General features: G+C 58.8%; 1 protein-coding gene across 1 annotated transcript in view; it reads left to right on the plus strand.

The window, feature by feature from the left end:
- PKD1L1 (polycystin 1 like 1, transient receptor potential channel interacting) overlaps positions 1 to 24,435 on the plus strand; it is a 113,198-nt gene that overhangs the window by 52,245 nt on the left and 36,518 nt on the right. The window contains 16 exon segments of the mRNA XM_077781152.1: positions 261 to 482; positions 2,286 to 2,446; positions 3,471 to 3,788; positions 3,991 to 4,056; positions 6,111 to 6,272; positions 7,357 to 7,434; positions 8,764 to 8,906; positions 10,033 to 10,153; positions 12,691 to 12,802; positions 14,845 to 15,040; positions 15,398 to 15,454; positions 18,810 to 19,022; positions 19,843 to 20,067; positions 21,436 to 21,546; positions 21,655 to 21,812; positions 22,467 to 22,567. Of these exon segments, the coding sequence (XP_077637278.1) occupies positions 261 to 482; positions 2,286 to 2,446; positions 3,471 to 3,788; positions 3,991 to 4,056; positions 6,111 to 6,272; positions 7,357 to 7,434; positions 8,764 to 8,906; positions 10,033 to 10,153; positions 12,691 to 12,802; positions 14,845 to 15,040; positions 15,398 to 15,454; positions 18,810 to 19,022; positions 19,843 to 20,067; positions 21,436 to 21,546; positions 21,655 to 21,812; positions 22,467 to 22,567 (2,444 nt within the window).

Genomic DNA, 24,435 nt, shown 5'->3' on the forward strand with positions numbered 1-24,435 from the left:
CCCGGGTATCATGAGTGCAGAGCGCTGAGCACGGGGCAGCGCCTGGTGCTCATGTCCCGGCCCAGGAAGCCAGGTGAGCACCTGGCGGGACCACTCCCGCTTTGGACCCCCACCCTCCCTGCATCAGCGCGCCAGGGAAACCTCGCATCCCCCTGCCCACCCGCTCCCCTGGGCCCTGGGAAAGCCCACCGAGTGACCCGGGGTGGCCACCTGACGGGCCGGAGCAGGTGTGGTCAGCGCCATGGTGGCCTCTCCCGCAGGTATCACTGGAAATGCACCGCAGCCAGCGCCCCCGGGCACCCCTGCTTCGCCGCCTCCTCTCCACACGGCCTGGACGCCGGGGCCCCCGCCCTTTCCTTCCCCGCGGGCTCTCTGAGCACCTGCTGTGACCAGTTCCTCGTGACACTGACGGTGTCCAGCGGCAGCCGGAACTCTTCAGAGGCACAGGTGTTCCTGTCCACTCGCCCCGACCCGGCGCTCAGGTGCGTCCTGCCCCGAGCTCCCACCATGCAGGCCCCAGGGGGCACCCTTCCGTGCCCTGCCCTGCTGGGAGCCGGGACCCCAGGGGATCCCTGCTGCCCAGGAGAAACGGGGCTCACTGGGGGGGGCTGGGGGACCCCGCGGTCCGCTGGCCCCGGGGCAGAGTCCGCCAGGCTATTGCGGACACCTGGGGGTCCAAGCAGGAAGGCCCCACGTCCGGGCTCGGGGCCGAGGCTAGTAGGAGGCTAGGGGGCTCCAGGCGGGAGGGCCCCATGTCCGGGACTCGGGGCTGAGACTGGAAGGAGGTTAGGACGTCCCAGGGCCTCTGCCCAGGGCCTTCGGGGCCTTGCCAGGCCAGGCCAGGTGACCGCGTGGGGGCGGTGCAGGTGAAGGAGCAGAGAGATGCCGTGACCACGGGGGCCACACTGGTACCTGAGTGAGGGCCCCACTCAGCGCCAGGACCACAGAGGCGGGCGTGCCCCACTGCCGCTTCAGTCAACCTCCCCGGGTCTGGGTAGTTGCCACTGTCACGTGTGGAAACATGTGGTGAGAAGTGTGGGTAGCAGGGCAGGTTCTGGAAGGCTTCCTGGAGGAGGAAGCAAATTGCCTGGCAGGACTAACACAAAGGAGAGGATGTGAGCCATGGCACCAAGGTCAGGCCGACTACCATGATAGGCGCGCCCCCCGCCCCCCCGAGGGGTTCAGGTTCAAAGCCGTGAGAACTAAGTGTCAGCAGACGGGAGTGGGCCCTTCTCTGAGGTCCACACAGACCCAGGCTGCCTGCCTTGTTTTCCAGTCGTGATATGTGATAAAGGTGAAGGAAGGGGGGTGCCCAGTGGGGTCAGTCAGCGGAGCACGTGACTCCAGATCTCCGGGTTGTGAGTTCAAGGCCCACGTTGGGTGTGGAGCCTACTTAAAAAAAATTCTTTAGGTGAAGGAATGCCAGGACTGCAAACCTTGGGCCGTCTTTTAAATTATGCTAATAAATTAGACACTTGTATTTTAAACATACAATGTACTATATGATGCTGCTACTCCAAGATGAAGAATTTATTTGAGGACCCTCACCGTGTTCTGTCAGTCCCGTCAGGCATTACCCGGGCCCCTGTGGACCCCGTCCCTGGGCAGCCTGGGGCCTGATGGGCCTCCCACGCCCACGTCCGCCCCGTCCCTACCCCGCAGGCACCTGCCCGCCGTGCGTGGAGAGAGACGTGACCACTTACACGCAGGCGCACATAGGCACACACACGGGGACAGCCTGGCCTGAGGCCCCTCGAGGAGGCTGCGTGGCCCTGCGTTCTGTGCGGCCCTGCGTTCTGTGCAGCCCTGTGTGCTGTGCTCCCGCCACCCGAGTCACCTGCGCTGGGGGCCGTGTGCGGGGGCTGTGGTCTGACACGTGGGGAACGCCGGCACAGCATACATGCTGGGGGGGGGGGTCTCTCCACCTTGGCCTCCTGAGGGCCCCCTGAGTCGAGTCCCACAGAACAGAAACCAGTCACATCAGGCTCAGGGTGGCAATCCCTAACCACCCGTAACGTCCTAAGGAATGGTGTTCCTCAAGGCGTGTGTTGGTGGGTGCTGGTCGGCGGAGGAGCCTGGGGAAGGAGTTTGGGGGCTGTGGGGCCACAGGCCAGGGTGCCTGCCCCAAGCTATGTGACCTGGAGGGATCACCCACCCTCTCTGAGCTCAGTGAATTTGCCTCCTGGGACCCACCCATCATCAGGTCGAGCTGGGTGGAGCTGGGTGTGGGCTCGGCCGCTCTGGAGGTCCTTTACCTGAAACCTCCAAACCGCTTTGCACGTCAGATTTGTCCACATCTCCTGGGTCAACTTCAGAGACGTCTTCGTCAACTGGAACGAAGAACTTTGTCTGGAGGCTGAGTGCGAAGGCTGCGGCGAGGTGTCTGGGCTTTCCTACTCCTGGGACCTCTTCCTAGTCAACGCGACAGAAGGGACTGGTGTGGAAGGTGAGCTCACTGCCTCTCTGTCTGTTAACCGGGGTGGGACGCGGGGCCTCACAGCCCGCTGGCCAGGGCGGGACGCGGGGATCACAGCCCGCTGGCCCGGGGCGGGACCCGGGGATCACAGCCCGCTGGCCCAGCTCTCTTGGGTGGGAAAGTGGGTCCGGGTGCTACCAGGGCGGCGGCAATGGTACGTGGGATGCCAGGAGAAGGAAAGGCCGGCTCAGGGTGAGAGGTGCCCTGCAGGTGCCGTGGCCGCTGGGTTTGAGCCAGGAGGGCCACGGGTTCCCACCGGTGGTGTACGTGATCAGAGAGATGGCAGCGAATGGCAGACAGAAAGGTTTTTCTTTCCGAGCTGCGTGCGCTGCTCCCGGACAGAAGCTCATGACAAGCCCTCACAGACTCACACTTCTTTCTGTGCTGCCCTCACAGCTGGGGGGACACGGAGACACGGGCCGTGGGCGCCCCTTCACACCCCCGCAGTAGCTAAGCGTTTCCGAGGCAAAGCCTGTGGGGAACGTACCAGAGGAATGTGGGGCACAGACCTGCGAGGTTCATCTTGCAGCAAAGCCAGGGACTGTCCTCGTCTTTGTGGTCACTGCATCTCGCCGTGTCACGGCAGCGAGTGAAAGCCGGCCACAGGGACGCATGGTCTTTTACGTCCTCAGAAATTTTTCTGTTTGCTGTTCATCCTTTCTCGTAAATTACCCCAGTGCTTGCTCGAGCTGTGAGCCGAGACTCTGACAGGTGGGCGAGGGTCGGGAGCGAGTCCCTGTGCCCGCGTTGTCTCAAACACGCTGGAAGCCCCGTGCCAGGCGGGGCCCCAGGGGGACACGTGGACCAGCCGGTGGCCTGCTTCCCGGGGGTGGATTGCCAGCCGCCCTGTGAAAACCGCGCTGCACGAGTTTTCCCGTACGTGTCCTTTTTAGATTCGCGGCAGGTCTGTTACAGCATGTGGTGCAATCCCTAGACCTTGAACCACGTAGCTTTTCTGCTCCGAGGTTCTGATACTGTCACACGTGTGTTCAAGTTCCCTTCTGTAGGACGGTGGGGCTGCTGGGCTCCGCTGCCCTGGGGGCCGCTCCGAGGCCACCGACGTGCAGCCCGCCATCCACAGAGCCGAGCTGGCCAGAGCCCCACACGACGGGGGTGCTGTCCTCACGGGAGCCATCGCCACAGACCGCGGGCCAGCCCAGCCTTTCAGCCGCGGGGAATCCTTCCTCGGGGCCCACGGTCGGCCAGAGCCGGGTTCCCGCCACGGGTGATGCTGCGGCACCAGGAGTGACTCCCTGGGACCGGGGCTCCCCAGGGAGTCCGCCCGCCCAGGGCCCACCTCCTTCCCCCTCTGGTAAGTGCCACGGTCCCTTCACATTCAGGGCCGAGCCTGGGCTCCACTGTCTCCTCCCCTGTGGTGGTGACGCCCACGGGACCGGGTGTGGACTCCAGAAACACACTGGGGCGGCCCGTTTGCTCTGTCGGGAGGGTGGGTGTTAATTCCGGGGGGGTCTGTGGCGTTAAATGACCTGTTACAGTTTTCTCCTCTCACGTAGATTTCGAAGCCTTTTACGGTGATATCCAAGAGGCGGGGCCGTCCAGAGGGAGACAGACTGCTGCCTGTGAGTCTGTGCCTGTCCCCCGTTCTGGGGCTCCTCGGGTCCCGTGTCCCCCCGGCTCTAACCTCTGAAATCGAGACCCGCTCCTCCGCCCCACGGCATGGCGACCGTGGAGAGCTCCGGGAGACGAAGGGAAAAGCCCAGGTTCCCCTGCACGGCACCAGCTGCCCAAATCCTTATTTCTAGCTCACCTACTTCTCTTTGGGCTCCCTGTGCTTCCGAAACCCCCAGGAAGCCCCAGACCCCTCCCACACCTCGGACCCCAGGGTGTCGTCTGCCAAAAACACCTCCCCCACCGGCCTTCCGCACTTGTCGTCTAGGCACGCCTCCTCCCTTCTGGCCGCCTCCGTCCCCTTCCTCTAGACGATCCCACCTTCTTACCTTATATCACCCCCCTCCTCGCCGCGCCTGAAGCAGGTGCACAGGGGCTCACGGCTGTCCTGCCTGCGTGTCCTGCTCTAGCTCATCAGGGAGGCTCCCCTGGCGGGTGCAAACCCGTGTGCCGCACCATCCCAGGGCCTGGCACGCAGGGAGCGTGTTCTCGGAGAGAACGTGGTCAGCGGGCGATTGTCTGTGGGCAGGGCAACCAGGCGGTCCATGGACGACGTGTCTGTGGCCAGGACGGGACAGCCGGGTAGTCAGTGGACAACGTGTCTGTGGGCGGGACCGTNCTGGGCAGGGCAGCCAGGCGGTCCATGGACGACATGTCTGTGGCCAGGACGGGACAGCCGGGTAGTCAGTGGACGACGTGTCTGTGGGCGGGACCGTCAGACGGTCTGTGGACGACGTGTCTGTGGGCGGGACCGTCAGACGGTCTGTGGACGACGTGTCTGTGGGCGGGACAGCCAGGCGGTCCGTGGACGACGTGTCTGTGACCAGGACGGGACAGCCAGGTAGTCAGTGGACGACGTGTCTGTGACCAGGATGGGACAGCCAGGCAGTCCGTGGACGACGTGTCTGTGACCAGGACGGGACAGCCGGGTAGTCAGTGGACGACGTGTCTGTGGGCAGAACAGTCAGATGGTCCGTGGACGACGTGTCTGTGGGCGGGACAGCCAGGCGGTCCCAGAGGATTTAAATGTCCTTGAATCTGCTCTGTTGTCTTTGACTTTCTCCTCTACGCCGTCTGTGGTTTCTGTCAGCTTCTCTGCGCCCCCTCCCATTTTCTAAGCGGTTGTTTAAGGGGCTCCCTGCNTGGTCTGTGGACGACGTGTCTGTGGGCAGAACAGTCAGATGGTCTGTGGACGACGTGTCTGTGGGTGGGACAGCCAGGCGGTCCCGGAGGATTTAAATGTCCTTGAATCTGCTCTGTTGTCTTTGACTTTCTCCTCTACGCCGTCTGTGGTTTCTGTCAGCTTCTCTGCGCCCCCTCCCATTTTCTAAGCGGTTGTTTAAGGGGCTCCCTGCCTGCTAACAGTAGGTGCCTAATAAATACCACTGGATGAAGAAACAGTGAATTCATAAAATTGCCCTTCCTGGCAGTGAGTCCGTTCTGAGCCCACCCCCAGGGTTGTGTGTCGCTGTATCTTCTCTCAGCGCTTCCGTCTCAGTCGCCAGGCAGTGCTCCCGCCCCCCCCCCNCAGGCCCTCCTCCCCCACCAGGCCTCAGTGTCTTCCCGCCACTCGCTGCCCCCCCCACCTCATTTCCCTGCTTTCCCCTGCTCACCCCTCCAGCCGCACCTCCAACCTTGCGGAAGTGTTTACTGGGTTATGCGTGTGCCCCGGCCCCTGGGCCTCCCGGACCGCTGTCCGGGGCTCTAAGACAGCCCTTCCCTCGGGCCCCACACGGTCTCCTCGCCGCCAGCGTGCGCGGCACTCAGCTGGCCGGCCGGCAGCGTCCTGTGCTCTGACCCACCCGGGGAGCTCCGGGAGGCGGCCCGTCGCTCTGGTTAGCGGCCCGGCCCCAGTCCACTCGGCGTCACACACAGAGTGTCGCTGAGCACGTGCGGCAGGCGGGAGGGACCGGATGTGCCGCGCAGCACGAATCCCGGTCATCCACGGGGACGCGCCGCGGGGCGTCGTCTCGCCTCTCCTTTAGCGCGTGGCGTGTCTTCCCAGGGACCGACAGCAGCCTCCCGGGATCGGGCCCGAGTCCCAGCGCTGACGGGGACAACCTGCTGGGCCCCTTGCCCCCCGCGGCCGCCGCCGGGCCCCCTCTCACGGCTGACTGGCCCAAGTCCCCCGTGGGCCGCACGCTCTTCCACGGCTACACCGCCTCCGGTACGGACAGCGTCTATGCACACGGAACTTGCGGCCTGTCCACAAGGGTTTCTTCTGCCACGTTTCCTTTCGGTGGAGAAGTAGCTGGCGTCACGGCGCCTTTTCTCCTTGCGTGCGTCCGTCTGGGGACGCCAGGTGGGCGCCCCGCATACGGGCGGCCTTGGCCTCTGTACCCCCAGGAGCCCCGTGTGCAGACGGGGGAGGAGCCTGCCAGGCCGAGTCCACGACCCCCACGCGGAGGACGATCACCCCACGAGGTGGGCACGGTGGCCCTGCTCGTGACGCACTGGCTCCTCTCGGTGCTGGCTCGCGCCTCTCGCGGGGGCCCCTGGGGCCTTGTGCCCCCACTGTCGTCTCATGGCTGCCTCCGCTCCCGCCCCCCCACCGTGGTTCCCTGATGAGAAGGCCTGCATTTTGGGTCCCTCCGCCCTCAGGGTCAGCCTCTGCCTGCCAGGGAAGGGACCCGGTCACCAGGGGGCAGCAGTCACCCCAGGTTCCAAAACGCTTCACAGGGCCCCACACGATGTAAAACTGCCTTTGAAATGTCTCCTTTTATAAATATTTATCCATTTTGAGAGAGAGAGAGGAGCAGGAGCAGGGGAGGGGCAGGCAGAGATGGGGAGAGAGACTCTCCAGCAGCTCTGTGCTGTCAGGGCAGGGCCTCACGTGGGGCTGCATCACACAAACTGAGAGCTAATGACCGGAGAGCCGGCTGCGCGCCCCAGGCGCCCCTGCTTGGAACTGCCTTAATCACCCCCCAGGGACAGACTAAGAGTGGAACCAGCCCGGCTGGAGACTGGACCTACTGCTACCCGTACAGAGTGAGCTCCCGCCAGCGTTGGCTCTTCCTCGGAGCCCAGTGTGACCCGGGCCCACCCCCAGGACCCCGACTCGGGTGCTGCTGTCGGGCAGGGGAGCCCGGACGGTGGATCTCAGCTCCGTAAAGAGGGTGGGCGTCGAGCATCTGGAGGCACCGCAGGGAGGAGCCTGCCTCACCTCTGCCTGTGGAGGTGCAGGGGGTCTGCCCGCGCCCCTGCCTTCAGAGCCCGCCCGTGACGGCCTCCACGTGGCCTCTTCTCCGCAGGTATCACGGGACAGACCGTGACGATAAAGCCATTCTCACTGAGCCCCGGGAAGACCTACGTCCTGCAGGCCTCTGTGGGTACGTTACGCGGGCGGCCGGCCTGGGGGATGTGAGGGGTTGCATCACGGTTGTGTTTTTTCTGGAAACTGCAGCCCCTTCTGAGTCTGCCAAGCTCGTGTCCCGAGTGGCCTGACCCTCCCTCCGTCCCCACGGTCCCTCACTGCTCATTGTCACCTCCTTGTGTGTTTCTGATCCTTAAGGGATCAGGTGGGTGTTTCAGTCACAGCAACGGCTGAGGCGTTTGCTTAAACCCACAAAACTAGAGTGCATTTATTTTATTTTGTCCAAGACGAGTGCATAAAGCCGGTCTTTCCCTGAAAACTGGTTGGTACCTTCTCCACACGTTAACACCCAGCGAGGTGGTGTGTCTGTTGCTCCGTGGATGCTGTTCGTCGATCGCACGCCGTGTTTACCCTGCATCTTGCACCATGTCCCTTCTGGCCTTTGCATGACTCGATCTGACATCTGCCTTTGGGGTCCTATTTGGACATTCGGCCCCATTTCTAGAGGTTTTTGTTTTCATTTAAGTTTATTCATTTTGAGAGCGAGCGAGCGAGTGGGGGAGGAGCAGAGAGAGAGGGAGAGAGAGGATCTCAAGCAGATGCCACGCCGTCAGCACAGAGCCCAGTGTAGGGCCCAAACTCAGGAACTGTGACATCACCACCTGAGCCGAGGTCAGGAGTCAGACGCTCATCTGACTGAGCCTCCCGGGCGCCCCCTAGAGGTCCTTAGTTCCATTTTTAGAAGCCCAAAGGGTCTGACAGTTTACACTACAGATGGGTTTGGGTGGGTGCTCACGCTTTGGGGCTCAGGGACACCCCCGGTGCGTTTCCAGTGTAGGACTCGGCGCTGGCCCCCTTTCTCCCAGGCATGAGCACGTGTCTGACCTCCCCGTGAGGCCCCCTGGTAGTTACATATGAATGCGGTTAACAGAAGCCACTTAAAATGGTGTCAGTGCTAAATTCAAGTAGCCACACTCGCCTGTGTTTGTGGCTGAGGCTTCGAGAGGACCTGGGGGTGAGGCTGCAGTGAGCTGGAGTCCCGAGTCCCTTAGTGTCTGTGCCCAGGACTGATTTCCATCTGCCTTGTGTGCCTCCCGCCCTCCGGGCCTGGGGTGTCGCTGCCTGCACAGTGAGGGCCTGTGGACGTGCTAGATGGCAGGTGTTGCACGGCGGGGTCCCCGCCTCCCACGCACGTCCCCCACTCCAGCTCTGCCCCAGTCCAAATGTCTAGCACGTTCCCGGGTGACGCAATGCCTCTGTCTGGGGATCACACGGGGTCGCACCGCGACCGTGCACGACCGTGTAGCCACGCGGCCATCGTTCCCAGTCGCACTCTCCTCTGCAGCTTCCAAGCACGGCCTCCTGGGACGAGCTCAGCTCTACGTGACACTCAGGCCAGCTCCACGGGACGTGGTCTGTCAGGTGCAGCCACATCGCGGCCTCGAGGCGCACACCGTCTTCAGCATCTTCTGCATGTCGGGGAGACCGGTACGCGCAGCCTCCCCCAGTGTGTCCGAAGGCTGGGTCAGAGCCAGCTCTCCCGGGAAAGCTCATGGGACATCAACCCTGGGGTCCAGGGGCGGGAGCCGTGGCCGTGCCCTCGGGGATGGTGACCCTGGGGTCCAGGGGCGGGAGCCGTGGCCGTGCCCTCGGGGACGGTGACCTTGGGGTCCAGGGGCGGGAGCCGTGGCCGTGCCCTCCACCCATTCCTTCCCCGATCCTGCTCCCTCCCTCAGAACCCACAGACTGTGTCCCTGGAGGGTCGGATCCTGGCCTCCCTCGTGGCCCAGGCAAAGGCCCTGGGTTTTTTTAAATTAAGGTTCTATTTTAATTCCAGTATAGTTACCGTAAAGAGTTAGTTTCAGGTGTACAATATAGTGAGTCAACATTTTTTTAAAGTTTATTTATTTTAAGAGAGAGTGAGAATAAGCTGAGGAGGCGCAGAGAGAGGGGGAGAGAGGACCCCAAGCAGGCTCTGCACTGTCAGCACAGAGCCCGATGTGCGGCTCGAGCCCGTGAACTGGGAGATCATGAACTGAGCCGAAACTGAGAATCAGACGCTTAACTGACGAACCACCCGGGCACCCCTCATTCAACATTTCTCCACAACACCCGGTGCTCATCACAAGCGCATTCTGAACCCCCATCACCGGTTCCCCCATCCACCCCCTCTGGTGGCCACCGTGTGTTCTCTGTAGTTAAGAGTCTGTTTCTTGCTCTGCCCCTCTCTCTTCGTTTGTCCAAATGCCCTGTTCTCACACCAAGAACAAGCTGCGAGCCCCCCATCTCCCATCTGCTGTGTCCCCTCACCCCGAGGAGGCCCAGACCACCTGCACCTCTGAGATTTTGGGGAGGCCCCAGGCCAGACGAGCACACGGCCCTGAGTGACAGGCTCAGCCATGTGTGGGGTCCTCTTGGCTCCGGGAGGGGGACCCGCAGGTGGGGGTCACCCCAAGCGTGTGCTTCGGGGGACGCCAACTTAGGACCTGCCCCCGGCCTGTGTGTACACCGCGCCCTTGGGTGGAGTGAGGGAGGCAGGGGCATGTACTTCTGGGGACGTGATTCAGGTTGTTCATCTAGACACCTTTTTTGCTCTCTCCGGAACGGATCCTAGGACTTTCGTTACGAGTTCAGTTACCAGATAGGAAATGGGTCCAGACACACTTTGTACCGTGGGACGGACAGCCAGCTCTACTTTGCACTGCCCGCGGGCGAACCCTTGGACGGCTATAAAGGTCAGTCAGGCCGTGGGTGTACGTCGCTGGCTGCGCTTGCTTACGACTCTAAACCTTCCTCCCCACACCCCGCGGTTTCCAAAAACAACAAAATGTTAAAACTATGCATCTAGAAAGTTCTTATTTATTCATCTCGAAAAGTTTAATGCTTTTTTAGATGAAGTGGATCACCTACTTTTTAGTGCAGAGACCACATTAGCACGACTGTATGTAAATGAGCTTCTTCTGTCTTAAATTGTAGCCGAAATCTTGTGTCAGTTGCTAAGTGCCAGGGAACGTCTTGTGTGGATTAAACGTTTGAGACCAAGCTGCCCTTGTTTCCTGATGAAGTGTGTGGTGTGCAGTGAATCCTGCACTGGTTGTAGGCAGAACCAAATCGGGGGGCTCTGGCCGCGAAATACACACAGGGGTAAGGGATGCAGAGTTGAGTATGTGTCGTTCTCAGAACGAGAAGAGGTCACAGGGCTGGAGGCTTCCCCGGCCCCCGTGCTGGCCGGCCGCCCCGTTCCCAGCCAGCCCGAGCGGCCCGTCTCCGCTGTGGGTATCAGACACCCCGCCACTGAGGAAAGCGGCCCCATCTGCAGGACCCATACCAGTAACCTCAATCTCAATCTCTGGGACTAACAGAGTATGGGTTTTTAGCCTTCCGGATGATTCTGACGTGCAGGCAAGTTTGAAGTCCCTGATGTAGATGTACCTTTGATCTAGCCACATGAGATTATGCAGCCTGATGTCTGCAATTAGTTTGTCCACTCGGTCTACGTGAACCTCCCCGCTCCCTGAACCCCAGCCAGAAAGCGTCCTCGTTCGGGAAAGCCTCCTGCCCCGCAGGTGGACGCACGTGCACCTTCTCCTGGCTGTAGGTCAGTCACACCGAGCAAAGGCGTTATGTGCCAGACACCAATCCACTAGGACGGGCACGTCTCCCGCGTGCCGTGACGGGCACAGCGCTGGCTGGAGGTGGTGTCCAGGGACTGCCTCGTCACTTCCTCCGGAACGAAATTGCACACACCTTCTGTCTCCTGGAAAGTTCCCTCCAAACGGGCACTCACCCCCCGGGCTCCCTCGCTTCCTGGTGTTGGGCACGAAGCCCTGCACTTTGATTCGGACGGGGCAGTGCCTCTCACCAGACGCCTGCCCACAGGCCACGTGGGACCCCGTGCCGTCCGCAGGGGTGTGCAGACCACAGGGCTGTGTACGTGCCCACCTAGGACGTCGGGGCAGGGCCTCAGCAACGTGCTGAATGGATTTATTTTTTTTTAATGTTTATTTACTTTTGAAAGAGAGAGAATGCAAGCAGGGCAGGGGCAGAGAGACAGGGAGACACAGAATCCAAAGCAGGTTCCAGGTTCCGAGCTGTCAGCACAGAGCCCGACGCAGGGCTCAAACCCAGGAACCCTGAGATGACCTGAGCTGAAGTTGGACACAACCAACTGAGCCACCCAGGCACTCCCGTGTTGGATGAATTTGTAAACCCATGTTTCAGCCCGCAGTCACTGTCAATGTGTGATGTCACCCAGGTCATTCCCGAAGACCACACAGGAGTTAACAGTTGTCAGCACAGGGACGATCAGTTCCTACGAGTGTCTGACTCGGAGATTCCCATGAGCGGGAACACAGGCAGCATAAACACAGTGGGACAGATCCTTAATCCCAGCCCGTCCATCTCCGGACTGAAGGTCCCACAGCCGCAGGGGTCGGGGTGGGGTCGTCTGAACCCGCTCTCCCGGCTGCTTCCCTAGCACGCCCGCTGCAGCCAAGGGCCCCTGTCACCCGCAGTGGGGTCCCCGCATCTCCTTAAACTGGCTCTCTTGCAGGTGAAGTGGGGCCACCCTGTATCTGGGGGCTCAGAGTCCTGGGGGGGAGCCCAGGGTTCGCTTGTAGGGATGATGGGTGGCCAGGGTCCAGGGACCATTACCCTCAAAATAAAGTCCCAAATCCTGGGCCCCGTGTTTTGGGTTGAAATGTTTCCATGAAGGCCCCTGGCAGGCCTGTGTTCTGCTCTTTTGCGTGGCTCCAGTGGCCGGGCCCGTGGCCTTCATGGTGAGCATCCTCCGCCCCCCAAACCCTGGGCCTGCACCACAGGACGGAGTTCCTGATGCCCTGGAGAAGCCGTTTCCGGCCACGCTCCTGTGACTTCACACAGACTTCCTTCTTTGCCTTTCTCCAGACTCTGCACATCACTTAGGAGCTGCTTAAAATGTTACCCCAATACCTGACCCCCCCGTTGCGGGCTGTGGCTTCCGTCCTCTGGGCTCCCTGGGGCCCCAGTTCCCCCTGGTCCAGCCCTCCCGGGGGGGCCGGTCCCGTTCACCGGTGGCCTCGGGCTGCAGGTCAGACGAGAGAGTGCGGGGGCGTGGGGCGAGCGGACCTCCGTGTACCCTGCAGCCACGCTCCGTGCTCACACCTCGCTCTGTTGTGGTTGATGGTGATGTCACCGTCCTGGTGACGGCTGGCACGTAGGCCTGCGTGGCGGAGAGTCCGGGTCCTGAGGGGTGGTGTCCGCAGCGACCCTCCTCTGCCACGTTCCCTTCCAGTGGTGCTGTCCACCGAGATCACAGACGGCGCGGGCTCCCGGGTGCAGCCGTGCGCCGTGGCCGTGACTGTGCTGCCCCGTCTCCACCGGGGCCTCTGCCCGGATGAGGACATGTGAGTGAGCGGCACACAGGCCCCAGCGCGCCTGCCTTTCCTCGGGGGGGCGGTGTAAACGGTGGCTCCCGGGGCCCGTCTTCTCAGGATGAACCAAGGGAATCGTCGTGCTGAGAAACCGTCTGCGAGCTACTCGCTCTCCATTCACAGAGCACAGTCCCGGGCGCTGGGGGCTCCGTCGGGTTAGCTCTCACTCTCGATCTCGGCTCAGGCCCTGATCTCCCAGTTGGCGGGATCGAGCCCAGTGTCGGGCTCTGTGCTGGCAGCATGGAGCCTGCTTGGGATTCTCTCTCTCCCTCTCTCTCTCTTTTTCTCTCTCTCTGCTCCTGCCTTCTTAAAACAAATAAACATTTAAAAAAAAAAAGAAATATAAAAGTGTTTCATTTTCATGAGGTTCAGCCTCCTAATTCTACTAATTTCTCTCTTATTGCTGGTGCCCTTGGTATGTGTAGAACTTAATCTCGTGTTTCTCTTGTAGGAAGTTCCTAGTTTTCTCTCTTAGGCTGAGCTCTGTGACCCACGTGGAGCTCACTTATGTGTGTGGTGTGAGGTAGGGCTCCAGGTTCGCTTTTCCACACGCAGATGCCTGGTCCTTCCAGCACTGTGTGTTCAGAAGGCCCATCTTAGCCCATTAGATTGTCTGAGTCCCTTGGTCAACAATCACTTGACCCGAAGTGCTGTGGGGTCTCAGTGTCTGCTCCGTTCGTCTCTGTCTCCTTTCACGCCACAGCCACACTGTCCTACCTGCTGTGGCTTTGAGGTGAGTGTTGAAATCGGGACGCATCGATCCACTAACTTTGTTCTTTTTCCAAAATTTTTTGGTGATCCAGGATCTCCTGGGTATTATTTTGTCAATTTCTGCAAAAAGCCACCTGGGATTTTTATAGGGATTACCTTGAGTCATTCTACAGATCGTCATATTGAGAATTGAGAATATTCATATGGAGAATACGAAGCCTTCTGATGTCTGAGCAAAGTTTTCCCTTTACTTAGATCTTCATTCCTTTCAGCAACATCGTCTAGTTTCCAGGGAACAGGTATTGAATGTGTTTGTTAAATTTAATTATAAGCATTTCATTCTTTTTAAAGCTATTGTAAATCAAGTTGTTTTCTTTGTTTCTTAGTTTGGATTTTAATTGCTAGTGTAGAGATACACAGTTGTGTCCCACGGCCCGGCTAAACTCGCTTATTTGTTCTAATAGTTTTTGAGTGCATTCTTTGGGTGTTTCTACGTAGAAGAGCATGGTATCTGCAGATAGAATTTTACTCCTTCCTTTCCAATCTGGATAACTTATTTCTGGCTTCACTGCACTGCTTAGATTCCCAGTTCAGTGGTGAGTAGAAGTGGCCAGTGTGGAAATCCCGGTGTTGCTTCCGATCCTGGCGGGGGAGCATTCCCAAACATTTAGTGTGATCTCAGCCGTAGCTTCCCCAACGATGTGGTTCTTCAGGTTGAAAAATTCCCTCCTGTTCCTAGCTCTGGGCTATTTTTACCATGAAAGGGTGTTGGATTTTGTCTGTGCTTTGTTAGATCCATCGAGAGGATCACGTGCGCTTGGTCCCTCGTCTGTTGCTGTGGTTTATTACCTGGACTGATCTCTGTACTCGCGTTTATCTTGCGCCCTGGGCACCGACCCCTTAACCATGGCATGTAGTCGGGGATAACGACATGTGCTATGGTCGGAGTGCTGGCCGCGCTGTGGTTCTAGGTGCTGTCTTCCAGCTCTGCTGTCAGCTGTGTGCAAACCTTCAGCCTGCGGCGGCCATGCAGGGTCTGTCCAGCCCCACACCACGCCCCTTGTTTCCCACGATGCGTCTCTGTCGTTCTCTTTAGGCAGAGATCAAGGGTGGTCTGCAATTCTGATGTGTTGCCTCAGTGTGTCTTCTCAGTTTCTCTTGCACAGGCCATCTCTGCTCTGAGCCATTCTCTGTGTGCCTCGAGCTCCCCAAGAAGCTCTTACAAGGACCCCTGTGTTGGTAGGCAGGCTGGAGAGGTCCCCAGCGTGTCAGAGCAATCCTGGTAACGCCCCAATTTCCTTCAGCTATAATTCCAGCCTGAAGCAGCTGTCCACCCTTCAGCTGATGCGCAGTTACACCGAAGCCAGAAACTATATCGCCATGATCACCAGGGTCCTGAGTCGCTGGGCTGCGGACGACAGCAGTCCCCCGTGTGGCCAGTGGTCCAGAATACAGGATGCGCTGATTTCTTCCGCGTGTGGACTGCCTTCCGAGGATCAGGTACCGTCGGGGGCGGGGCACGCTCAGGCCCCGCTCACCAGCAAGCCGTCTTCCTTACAAAGCACGGTCAAGAAGGGGACCAGATGGACTGTCTGGCCCCATCCCCAGCTTCCCTGAGCCCCGCCCTCCTCCTTCCCCCGCAGTTAGGCTCCGGGTGGGCTGGGGGAGGACACACTGCCCTCCTGGGAAACTCTGGTCAAGGGGACCCTGGGTCCCTCCACGGTCTCTGGGCTCAGACCCCCGGGATCCGCTCCAGCTGCAGGAAGGAGCCCACGGCAAACTGTGCGGCTCTAAATTGCATCAGTAACGCTCCCTTTCCCCTCCTCTCCCTTCCGCTTGCTCTTTCCTCGGGGGCAGGAAGACATGCTTGACTCCATTCTCCTGTTCAGGGACCTTCTGCGCTTCCCTCACAAGGTGAGTGCTGTCTCCTGCCAAGGGTGTGTTCCTGCTCTTGCGCCTCCCCGGGAGGGTCTCCGTCCGTTCACGAAGAGCGTATGGTGCAGGGGTGAGGCTTGAGTTGGACACGGGACTTCTCCCGGAATTCACCGGAGCCGCACGGTGCGTCCCAGATCACCAGGTAGGAGCGTCTCCCCAGTTCAGAAGTTTGAACACCCAAAGTGGAGGTGGATTATGACAGTGTCTTCCATGCCACACATCCTTCTGGTCTCTGTTATTAATCGGGGTGCTGGGTTCTCCCGCTCCGCACCTCCTTTCTTCTCCGATCTCTGGCCCCACGCCCCCCTTCCCCGGTGTTCTCGCTGCCTGCTCGCTGGGAGGGGAGAGGAGACCCCCACCAAGGTTGTCTGCGCCAGCCCGCAGAGAGAGCTGCAGCCCAGCCGGTCTTCCGGGCCCCCCGTGCCCTGGCAGGGAAGCCCCATCGCCAGGAGGGCTTACCCCTATTCATGCTGAGTCCCGTCCAGGGCTGCCTCACCGCCCCCCCCACCCGCCCCCNGCCGCCCAGGCGCCCCCCCTCTGCAGGAGGCAGGCGTGGCCTTGTGGTGCTCCCTGCCCGCTAGGGCTCACACACAGGATCCGGCTGCCGCCCCGCCCTGCACAGAGCCCGCTCCTGACCCGGCGCCTGCACAATCCCCCCAGGCCCCCCTCTGGGGACAGCCTCTTTGTCTGTGACCACTGTGGGCGCCTCCCTTCTCCTCTGCCTGGTGGGTGTACACGGGCTCCTGCACTGGCTCCCTCCTGGGGGACAGGGGTCTCATCACTGCCTTTTTCCATTAATTCAAGTGATGAAGCTGAACTGTTGTCTCTACCTAGTCCTGCCCAGGAGTTGCAGACTCCTCCATATAACCCCTGAGTGTNTCCGCCTCCCCCACTGCGCTCCCCACCTCCCTCACTGTGCTCCGTGCCCCCAGAACATTCCCATGAATGCAGGCCCCTTGCATTCCTGTGCACCCATAGCCCAGCCCAGACACACGTGGCAGGGACAAGGGACCGAGTGAGGATGTGGATGCACGTCCCCATCTCCTCCCTCCGGCCTGAGTTGCACGTGCACCTCCTTGCGCTGCTCCGGCGTGACCACACGTGGGGAGGAAGGCCAGCGCCAGCAGGGACACACCCCCACGCCTGCCTGGACTGACCTCAGAAGACACTTCAGCCGGCGATGCTCGCAGCCTTTAAGGCACTGGGGGCTTCCCGGCACCCTGAGGACAAAGTCGGTTCTCCCGCGCCTCGTGCCCGGGCTTCACCCGCTCCGCGTCCTCTGGGCTCCGTCCCGCACCTTCCGTGGCCACCCGCCATGCTCCTGTCACTGAGTATTCCTTGCACCCCTGAAACAGTATGTTCTGCCTCAGCCTGGAATGTTCCTGCCCCTTGTCCTGGGAAGATACTGTTTTCTGCCCCAGGCGAGGCTCACGTGGTGCCTTCTCAGCAGGCTCCCCAGGGCTTGCAGACGGGGCTCACTTGTTCCGGACAAATCCGTACGTGACAGCGCCTCTGCCTGGAAGTCACTGTCTGCACATCTGTCTCCCACCTCCAGATGGCTTAGCCTGCTAGGATCTCACACAGGGTTGGGTCAAGACCCAGCCGCGGTCTGTCCCCGTCACGCACGCATCCCACACAGGCATCAGCGGGTGGGCTTCTCGGGGTGACATGGGGACACCGGCCCCTCTCAGCCCGTGTCCCGACACCTCCCAGGCTGGAGACAGGCACGGAGAAGGGGCGCCGCTCGTCGAGGACATTGCCCGAAAGTGCCACCCCGCACCCCCTCACGTCCCCCCGGGGAGGTCCCCTCCCAGGGCTGCTCCTGGGCTCCGGGCACCCGGGATTGGAATCACTCCCCTAGGGCCGGAGGGAGACACTGGTGGACACCAAAGACATCTGCGTGGCCCCCACCCGTCTGTGCACCCCGGGTCTGCCGCGGTCCCGACCGCGGTGTGGGCAGACCTTAGCGGGACTGTCATTGGCAGAAACCATTTCCGGTAGCGTTGATTAAAAAGTGGCCAGTGCGGAGGCACCTGCGGGGCTCAGTTCGTTAAGCACCCAACTCTTGGTTTCATTTCAGGTCATGATCTCGTGGTTTGAGACCGCTCAGAGCCTGCTTGGGATTCTCTCTCTGCCCCTTCCTTGCTCATTCTCTCTCTCTCTCGCTCTCTCTCTCTCAAAATAAACAAAAATAAAATGGCCAGTAAGTGGACATAATATATTCTCTAAAGCGTTTGTTTTGAAATAAGAAATTATTTCAATTCTGTTAAATACTTTGTGTGTGGTACCTTAATAGTGTTTCCAGACTAGTTTCATTTCCTCGCTGGTGAAAGCTTGACACCAGGAAGTGTTTCCAAGCCACATTTTGGTGAAACAAGCATGGCTGTCAGAAAGTAGAATCCTAATTTCATTTCATTGATATCCATTTACTTGGTGATTGGTTGGGGCTCCAGGGCACAAGGCGGTGACCCAGTGCTATCTTTGGGGCACCCGTGACCGACACTGAAAGCATGAACAGACACACTTCGGTAAATATGCCAGGTCCCATAGGGAGGAGGGGGCGGAGCGCAGGTCCCGTAGGGAGGAGGGATGGAGCGCAGGTCCCGTAGGGAGGAGGGACGGAGTGCAGGTCTGTAGGGAGGCGGGGCAGAGAGCTCCAGACACACAGGCGGTGAGACAGAATGCTTTGCTGGTAAACATTTGAATTTGATTTTAAAACCTACGTGGGAAAGAATCAGGATTAATCCTGTTTGATGTGGTAATGGCGTTGTGAGCACGTCTTCAGGAAGAGTCCTCACATCAACAGTACGTACTGACGTATTTGTGGGTCGAAATAGTAGAAACAATGAGATTTGCTTTTAAATCTCTTCTTAGAAGCCGGAGGAGGGTTATGAAATCTGTTGCCTATAGGTAACGGCCACAGCTGGGTTATTCTGTTTTCGTGTATGTCTGAAAATGGTCCCTATTAGGGGTTTAGGAAAAGAGAGAGAAAAGTAGGATTTTGCCAGCAGACGCAGGGAAAGGCACTGCCGGGAGAGAGCTCCATTCTTGGGGAGCCATTAGAGGGTTTGCGCAGCGGTCGCTGGGTTCAGACCAAGTAGCATCTTCGCATAACGGCTGTTCGAGACCCTTATTTCTCTGGTCGTTTCATGGGTCAGGAAACTGGAGACCAGAGAGAAAGCTGGCACCCAGGAAGTTGGCTGATCGTCCGCTAGAGGCGGAGCCCGGGCTTGAACCCCACTGTCTGGAGCCCTGGTGCCGCATTCACCATTTCCAGAGGCGACGGAGGAGGCAGGTGTGGGGAGACGGGCTTACGCCTTCCCTCCTCCCGCAGGTAAGCTTCACGAGTGCTGCTCTCATCCTCGAGTCGGCCCGGGCGCTCCTGGCTCCGAGCCCACTCTCGGGGAGGCCCGCGGTGGCCGAGGGGACGATGCTTGAGCTCATCCTGGTGGTGTCCACCGTCTGGGACGTGTCCGACCAGGAGACGCCGAGGAACGCGGGCTTCCTTCAAGACAAGGGCATTGAGGTCATCTCGGGCCTCTTGTTGGTGAGTCAGACTTTGTGTTGGTTGGTGACAGCCGTCCCCTCCCCTAGCTGCTCCTAGACACCGAGAGCGTAACTGCCTCCTGAGGTTCCATGTGGCTTGTTCTCGGTGCTCGTGGGCATCGTTGGAGATTTTTGTTTTGAGTTTCGAGCGTTTGATGCAAACGCTGTAGTGTCCCCGATGACACTGGTCTGTTCCTGCCTGTGTGTTTTGGTGGAGTCCCCTGGGGGTGTCTGGGGCGGCGCCTGACTTGGACACGGTACTTCTCAGCACACTTTCTGCTTCTCAAGGAGCAGAGTGAAGTAACACAAGCGATTTCTAACGTGCGCTAATGTGAAAGGCAGCCCCCTGATCCCTCCCGTCCAGACCTGCTGGCTTAACTTGGGAAATGAGAAAGACACAGGTGCCCATCCAGTTCCCCCCTCCCCATAGCAACCACAATTAGCAACTATGCATCTAGAAACACGAGCTGCTCACCTCACACCCACCCTGCTCAAAACCCCAAGACACGCACTTTGGTCCACACAGCAAGACCACGCAGGATCGAGGCTCCTTCTGGATGGGCTAAGAACCCGGTAGAAGGATAGCAGTTGTCCCAAAGTGAGTCAGATGTCGCAGGCACAGGCGCCCAGACCAAAGAAAACAGGGTGTGTGTCATTGTCATGTGGTGCTCCCATCCCTGTATCGAAATGCTTCTCGGGCCAGCGTGTCCAAACTACCTTGAGTCGTGCCACGCTTTCCGTTACCTTCTGCCTCTCCCCTGCTTCCGGACTCGAGACCGTGTACTCATTCGCGCTGTGAACGGTTGACTCTGCTGTTCCAGGACCGTCTCTCTGTCACCAGGGAGCCCGAGCTCCATGTCCGCGCCGGGCAGATGGAGTTCCGCACACTGCTTCGTCGGGACCGTCAGGGCGCCGTGCGGAGCCTGGGCTCCGTGCGGGTGCATTTACCCGGAGACCTGGCGGGGCAGACGCGGAGCCCGTGCTACATCAGCCAGCTCATGTTCTTCAAGAAGAACCCGTATCCGGGGGGACAAGCTCCTGGCCAGGTACCACACGGCACGTGACCCACACGACCCGTCCCTTCCAACGAGCGCCTCCATCGGGCCGTGATTGCGCTGTGGCTGACGAGCGGGGTCCGTGTGGCACGGTGCATTCAGGTCTGAGAGCCAGCCACTCAGGACGTGCTCTTGGCTCTAGTTTTCTCAGAAGAAGCTTTTAGTGAAACTAGGTCTCCCTGGGATCCTGGGACCCGGGCCCACTCGGTATTTTAACCTGTTTCTGCAAATCGAATGAAGAATTTAACCCAGTGAGACTTGAGAAGGAGCTGCCCGGGGCCAGCTAGACTGTAGCTCTTTTCTTCCACGCTCACCTCACCAGCCCATCGAGGCTGAGGCAGCGAGGTGGCCGCTGGGTTCTCGGGGGGCGTCGGCAGAGGAGGGGCCAGCTCTTGGCGATTCTGGGAGCCCCGGCTTCACCTCCTGCATCCGGAACCCCCCGCAGGGCCCCAGCGTCACAGGGGCTGGGGGCAGAATCCACGTGCTCTGTGTGTCCCACACCCCCCACCCTCGGCTCGGGCACCCGGTAAAGGTCTGACGACTGAATGCAGCAGTGGACGATGTACAGCTAGTCTTGGTGAAGAATGCTCATCTGAGAAAACACCAACCTGTTGTTATTTTCTTAGGGAAATAGACATGGCCAGTCAGCCCGTGAAAATCATTCAGATTAACAGGCAGTAAGGAAACAGAGCTCAGAGTGATTTTTCCCGCACGCCGCAGGCAGTTCTATAGGGAGAGTCACGTGTGGGGAGGTGCGCGAGCAGACATCCAGGGTGCCTGCTCCCCGGGAGGCTTCACGCACGGGACCTGCTGCTACGCGGAGTCCACAGAGGAGGAGAGAGGAGTCGTTCCAGGCAGGACGTGAGGTTTGATGTATGTACTCAAACCAGCGTATTCACGGCCACCTAAATGGAAACGTATCTGCATGTTACACAAGGAGACCCGCTCGCTGGTGATTTCAGTGAATCATAGACCCATGTGTCGCTGGTTAACATTATGTCAGTCGGGGGCTTTTACCAACTGGGAGATTTTATGCAAAGAGCGAAGCGCGTGCGCCGTGTGCCCACTACGTATCTGGGGCACAGAGAGGGTGGGATGCGGCGACACAGCGCAGCTGTCGGGGTGTCTTCTGCACACCTAGCTGTGCCTTCCCGACCATCTACGACCTGCTGCTGCTCTGTGCCAGCTGCTAGAGTGAAAAACAAAACTACCTAGAGACTTGGGCAGCTGTTACTGCAGTAAGAGTGATCAGGCGACCCTGCCGTCCTAGCCAGGGAGGGAGCCGCGCCTCTCCACGCGCCCCCAGCTGCCGGGCGCCCAGCACTGCGGCCCCGCTCCCAGGCGCTCCTGTCTCCGCAGATGGGCCCGCTCGTCGCCCTGTCCCTGTGCGCCTGCTCCAGCAGGAGACCCGTCAGCAGGCGGCAGCTGAGGGAGCCCGTGGCCGTGGAGTTCGGGGAGGAAGACGGCCTGGTGAGGCGCACTCGTCCAGCTGCGACTCCACAGAGGCCGCGCCGGCCTTATGCGCCTTGACTTTTCCACGTGCGAATTCTGCTGACCTCGCTTTCCGTGTGGCCACAGGGTGAGATGAGACACAGGACGACGTTTGTGTTGCTTCGGGAGAAAGTGAATTTTCATCAGTTCTCCGGGCGTCCCGAAACCCCCCAGGAGTCTCTGCAGATAAGGATAGAATTCTCCAGGCCCGTCCCAAGAGCGTTCCGGGTCATGGTGCTCCTAAGGTGTGTTGTGGGGGAAGCCGGGCTTCCTTTCCAGCCAGCAAGGAAGTCCCTGCGAAAATCTAGGGAGTGAAATTCACATTATATACTTTTTTATAAATTTTCTTTGTTTTGAGGCAGAGGGGCAGAGAGAGAGAGAGAGGGAGAGATAATCCCAAGCAGGCTCCCCGCTGTCAGCACAGAGCCCGACGCGGGGCGCTAACTCACGAACCGCGAGGTCACGCCTGAGCCCAAGTCGGACGCTTAACCGACGGAGCCCCCAGGCGCCCCCGCAGGTCTCTTTTCTTGTTTTCGATTTTCCCTTCTTTCTTCTAAAGTCAGAGGCAAAAACGGTGCGCTGGGCCTGCCTCGCCGCCTCGGCCCGCCCGTTCCGGCCGCCGGCGTCAGCACCAGCTCGTGTGCCGCGCCCCGTGTCCCCGCACACTGCGCTGGGTACGGTCCTTGTTTTGGACGAAGTGTCTGTTTTTAGCGCAGCGGCAGTGACGGGGGAGAGTGTGTAGTTCTCCCTGAGAGCCCGGTGCTGCCAGGGGACATGCACGGGGCCCCGCGGGTCCCGCCCACATCTTCGTTGTCCTTGCACAGCATCGCATGACGAAGGCCCGCAACAGGAAAAGAGCAAAACAAAACTAGACGTATCGCTTTGCTTTTCCCTCCTAGGTTCTCCGAGAAGCCTACTCCTTCTGATTTTCTCGTGAAAAAGGTGTACGCCTGGGATGAGCCCGTGGTGCACCTGTTTGTCCCAGCCGGTTCTCTGAGAGGTCAGAACGCGGGACTCGCTCCTCTTTGGGGGGACTTCCCTGAACCCCGGGTCTCTGCTGGCTGTCCTCCTGGCACCTGTGTTTGCCTCTCCTGTGTGTTGCTCTGTCCCCCCACGTTGGGGGCCGTGATTCGACGGCCTCCCTGCAGCCCCGGGACCGCCCCACCCCCTCCGGGCCGTCAGTGGGCAGGGCAGGGTCCTTCTGGACCGATCCTGCCTGCTTAGGCTTCCGAGTCTGTTCCCCCAGACGGCAAGAAGCAGGCTGGTCGCTTCGGGGAGCCCATACCCCAGAAGCACACGGGCCCAGCTGATCCTGGGTCTGTGGTCCTCTCACGGGCATTGGCGTCCGTCCGGCTCACCTGTCTCCTGTTTTCACGTTTCTGTGGGATGTGTTTTCCCCTGAGACCTGGACACTGTGAGCTCCGTGTTTCTTTCCAGAACGGACTTTCCAACTTCAGATTGTCACTGGCAGTTTGAAAATCTTTGCTTTGACTTTTTTTAAAATAGGTTTCTTTTGTTTTGTTTTGTTTTAGTTTGAGAGGGAGAGAGCAGGAGGGGGAGGGGCAGAGAGAGAGAGAGAGAGAGAGAATCCCAAGCAGGCTCCAAGCTGTCAGCACAGAGCCGGACGCAGGGCTTGAACCAATGGATCATGAGATCATGACCTGAGCCGAAGGCAAGAGTCAGATGCTTCACTGACTGAGCCACCCAGGCGCCCATCCATAGTTTTTATTGCGAGAAATTTCAAGCTGATGGAAAATTAGGAAAAAGATAAACAGTGGCAATTTATATTTGTCATTTGAGCATTTTTTCATGTTTAAAGGTCATTACCTCCTTTTTTGTTGAACTATTCATATATCCCCATATCTCTTTCAAGTTTATTTTTTCTATATATTTCTAAATTTTTTACTTTGTTTACATTGGGGGTTTTTTTGCATCATAGAAGGTTTTTTTTTTTAATAATAAAATTTATCAACTTGTTTTCAGTTACTTTTAGCTTTTGAGTCCTAGCTAGAAATTCATTCGTTATGCCCAGGTTCTGAAAGAAATCATTCACATTATGTTTTCTTTTGGTGTCTGTACGGCTCTATTTGTTCATGTTTAGATCTCTGATTGATCCTTCTCACTGCAGGTGGCGTGAGATACAGGTCGAATTTCATGTTTTTTAAAAATAGTTTTTAATGTTTATTTTTGAGAGAGACAAAGCATGAGCAGAGGAGGGGCGGAGAGAGAGAGAGGCACAGGATCTGAAGCAGCTTCAGGCTCTGAGCTGTCATCACAGAGCCCGACACGGGGCTTGATCTCATGAACAGTGAGACCATGACCTAGGCTGAAGTCAGACACTTAACCGACTGAGCCCCCCAGGCGCCCTTGATTTAATATCTGTCCAAGTAGTTGGTTGTCTCTACATCATTTATTAGGGGCAGATCTCCAGGGTGGCTCCCTCTTTGGCTCAGGCCATGATCTCACAATTCGAGAGTTCAAGCGCTGCGTTGGACTCCACACTCTCTCTCCCTCTGCACCTCGCTCACATGAGCTCTCTCTCTCTGTCTCTAAAAAATAATAATAATAATAAATTTTTAAAAAGCCTTAGGGGCAAATTTTAAATAAATGGACTGTTAAAATTTTTTTAAGACTTTATTTCTCAGCAATCTCAATACCCAATGTGGGGCTTGAACTGACAACCCTGAGATCAAGAGTTGATACACTGTACTGAGCCCGAGCCAGCCAGGTGCCCCAAATGTGTTTGCTTCTAAGCATAAAAGTCATCCAAGAGTGCCCTCTGGCACCGCACAGTTACTGCACTGTCCTTCCTGTACGACAGCAGACTCGGGACGCACTGGGATTTGGCAGGTGACCACAGGGGCCAAG

The sequence above is a fragment of the Crocuta crocuta genome, unplaced genomic scaffold, assembly GCF_008692635.1.
Source record: "Crocuta crocuta isolate KB4526 unplaced genomic scaffold, BGI_CrCroc_1.0 scaffold108, whole genome shotgun sequence".
NCBI lineage: Eukaryota > Metazoa > Chordata > Mammalia > Carnivora > Hyaenidae > Crocuta > Crocuta crocuta.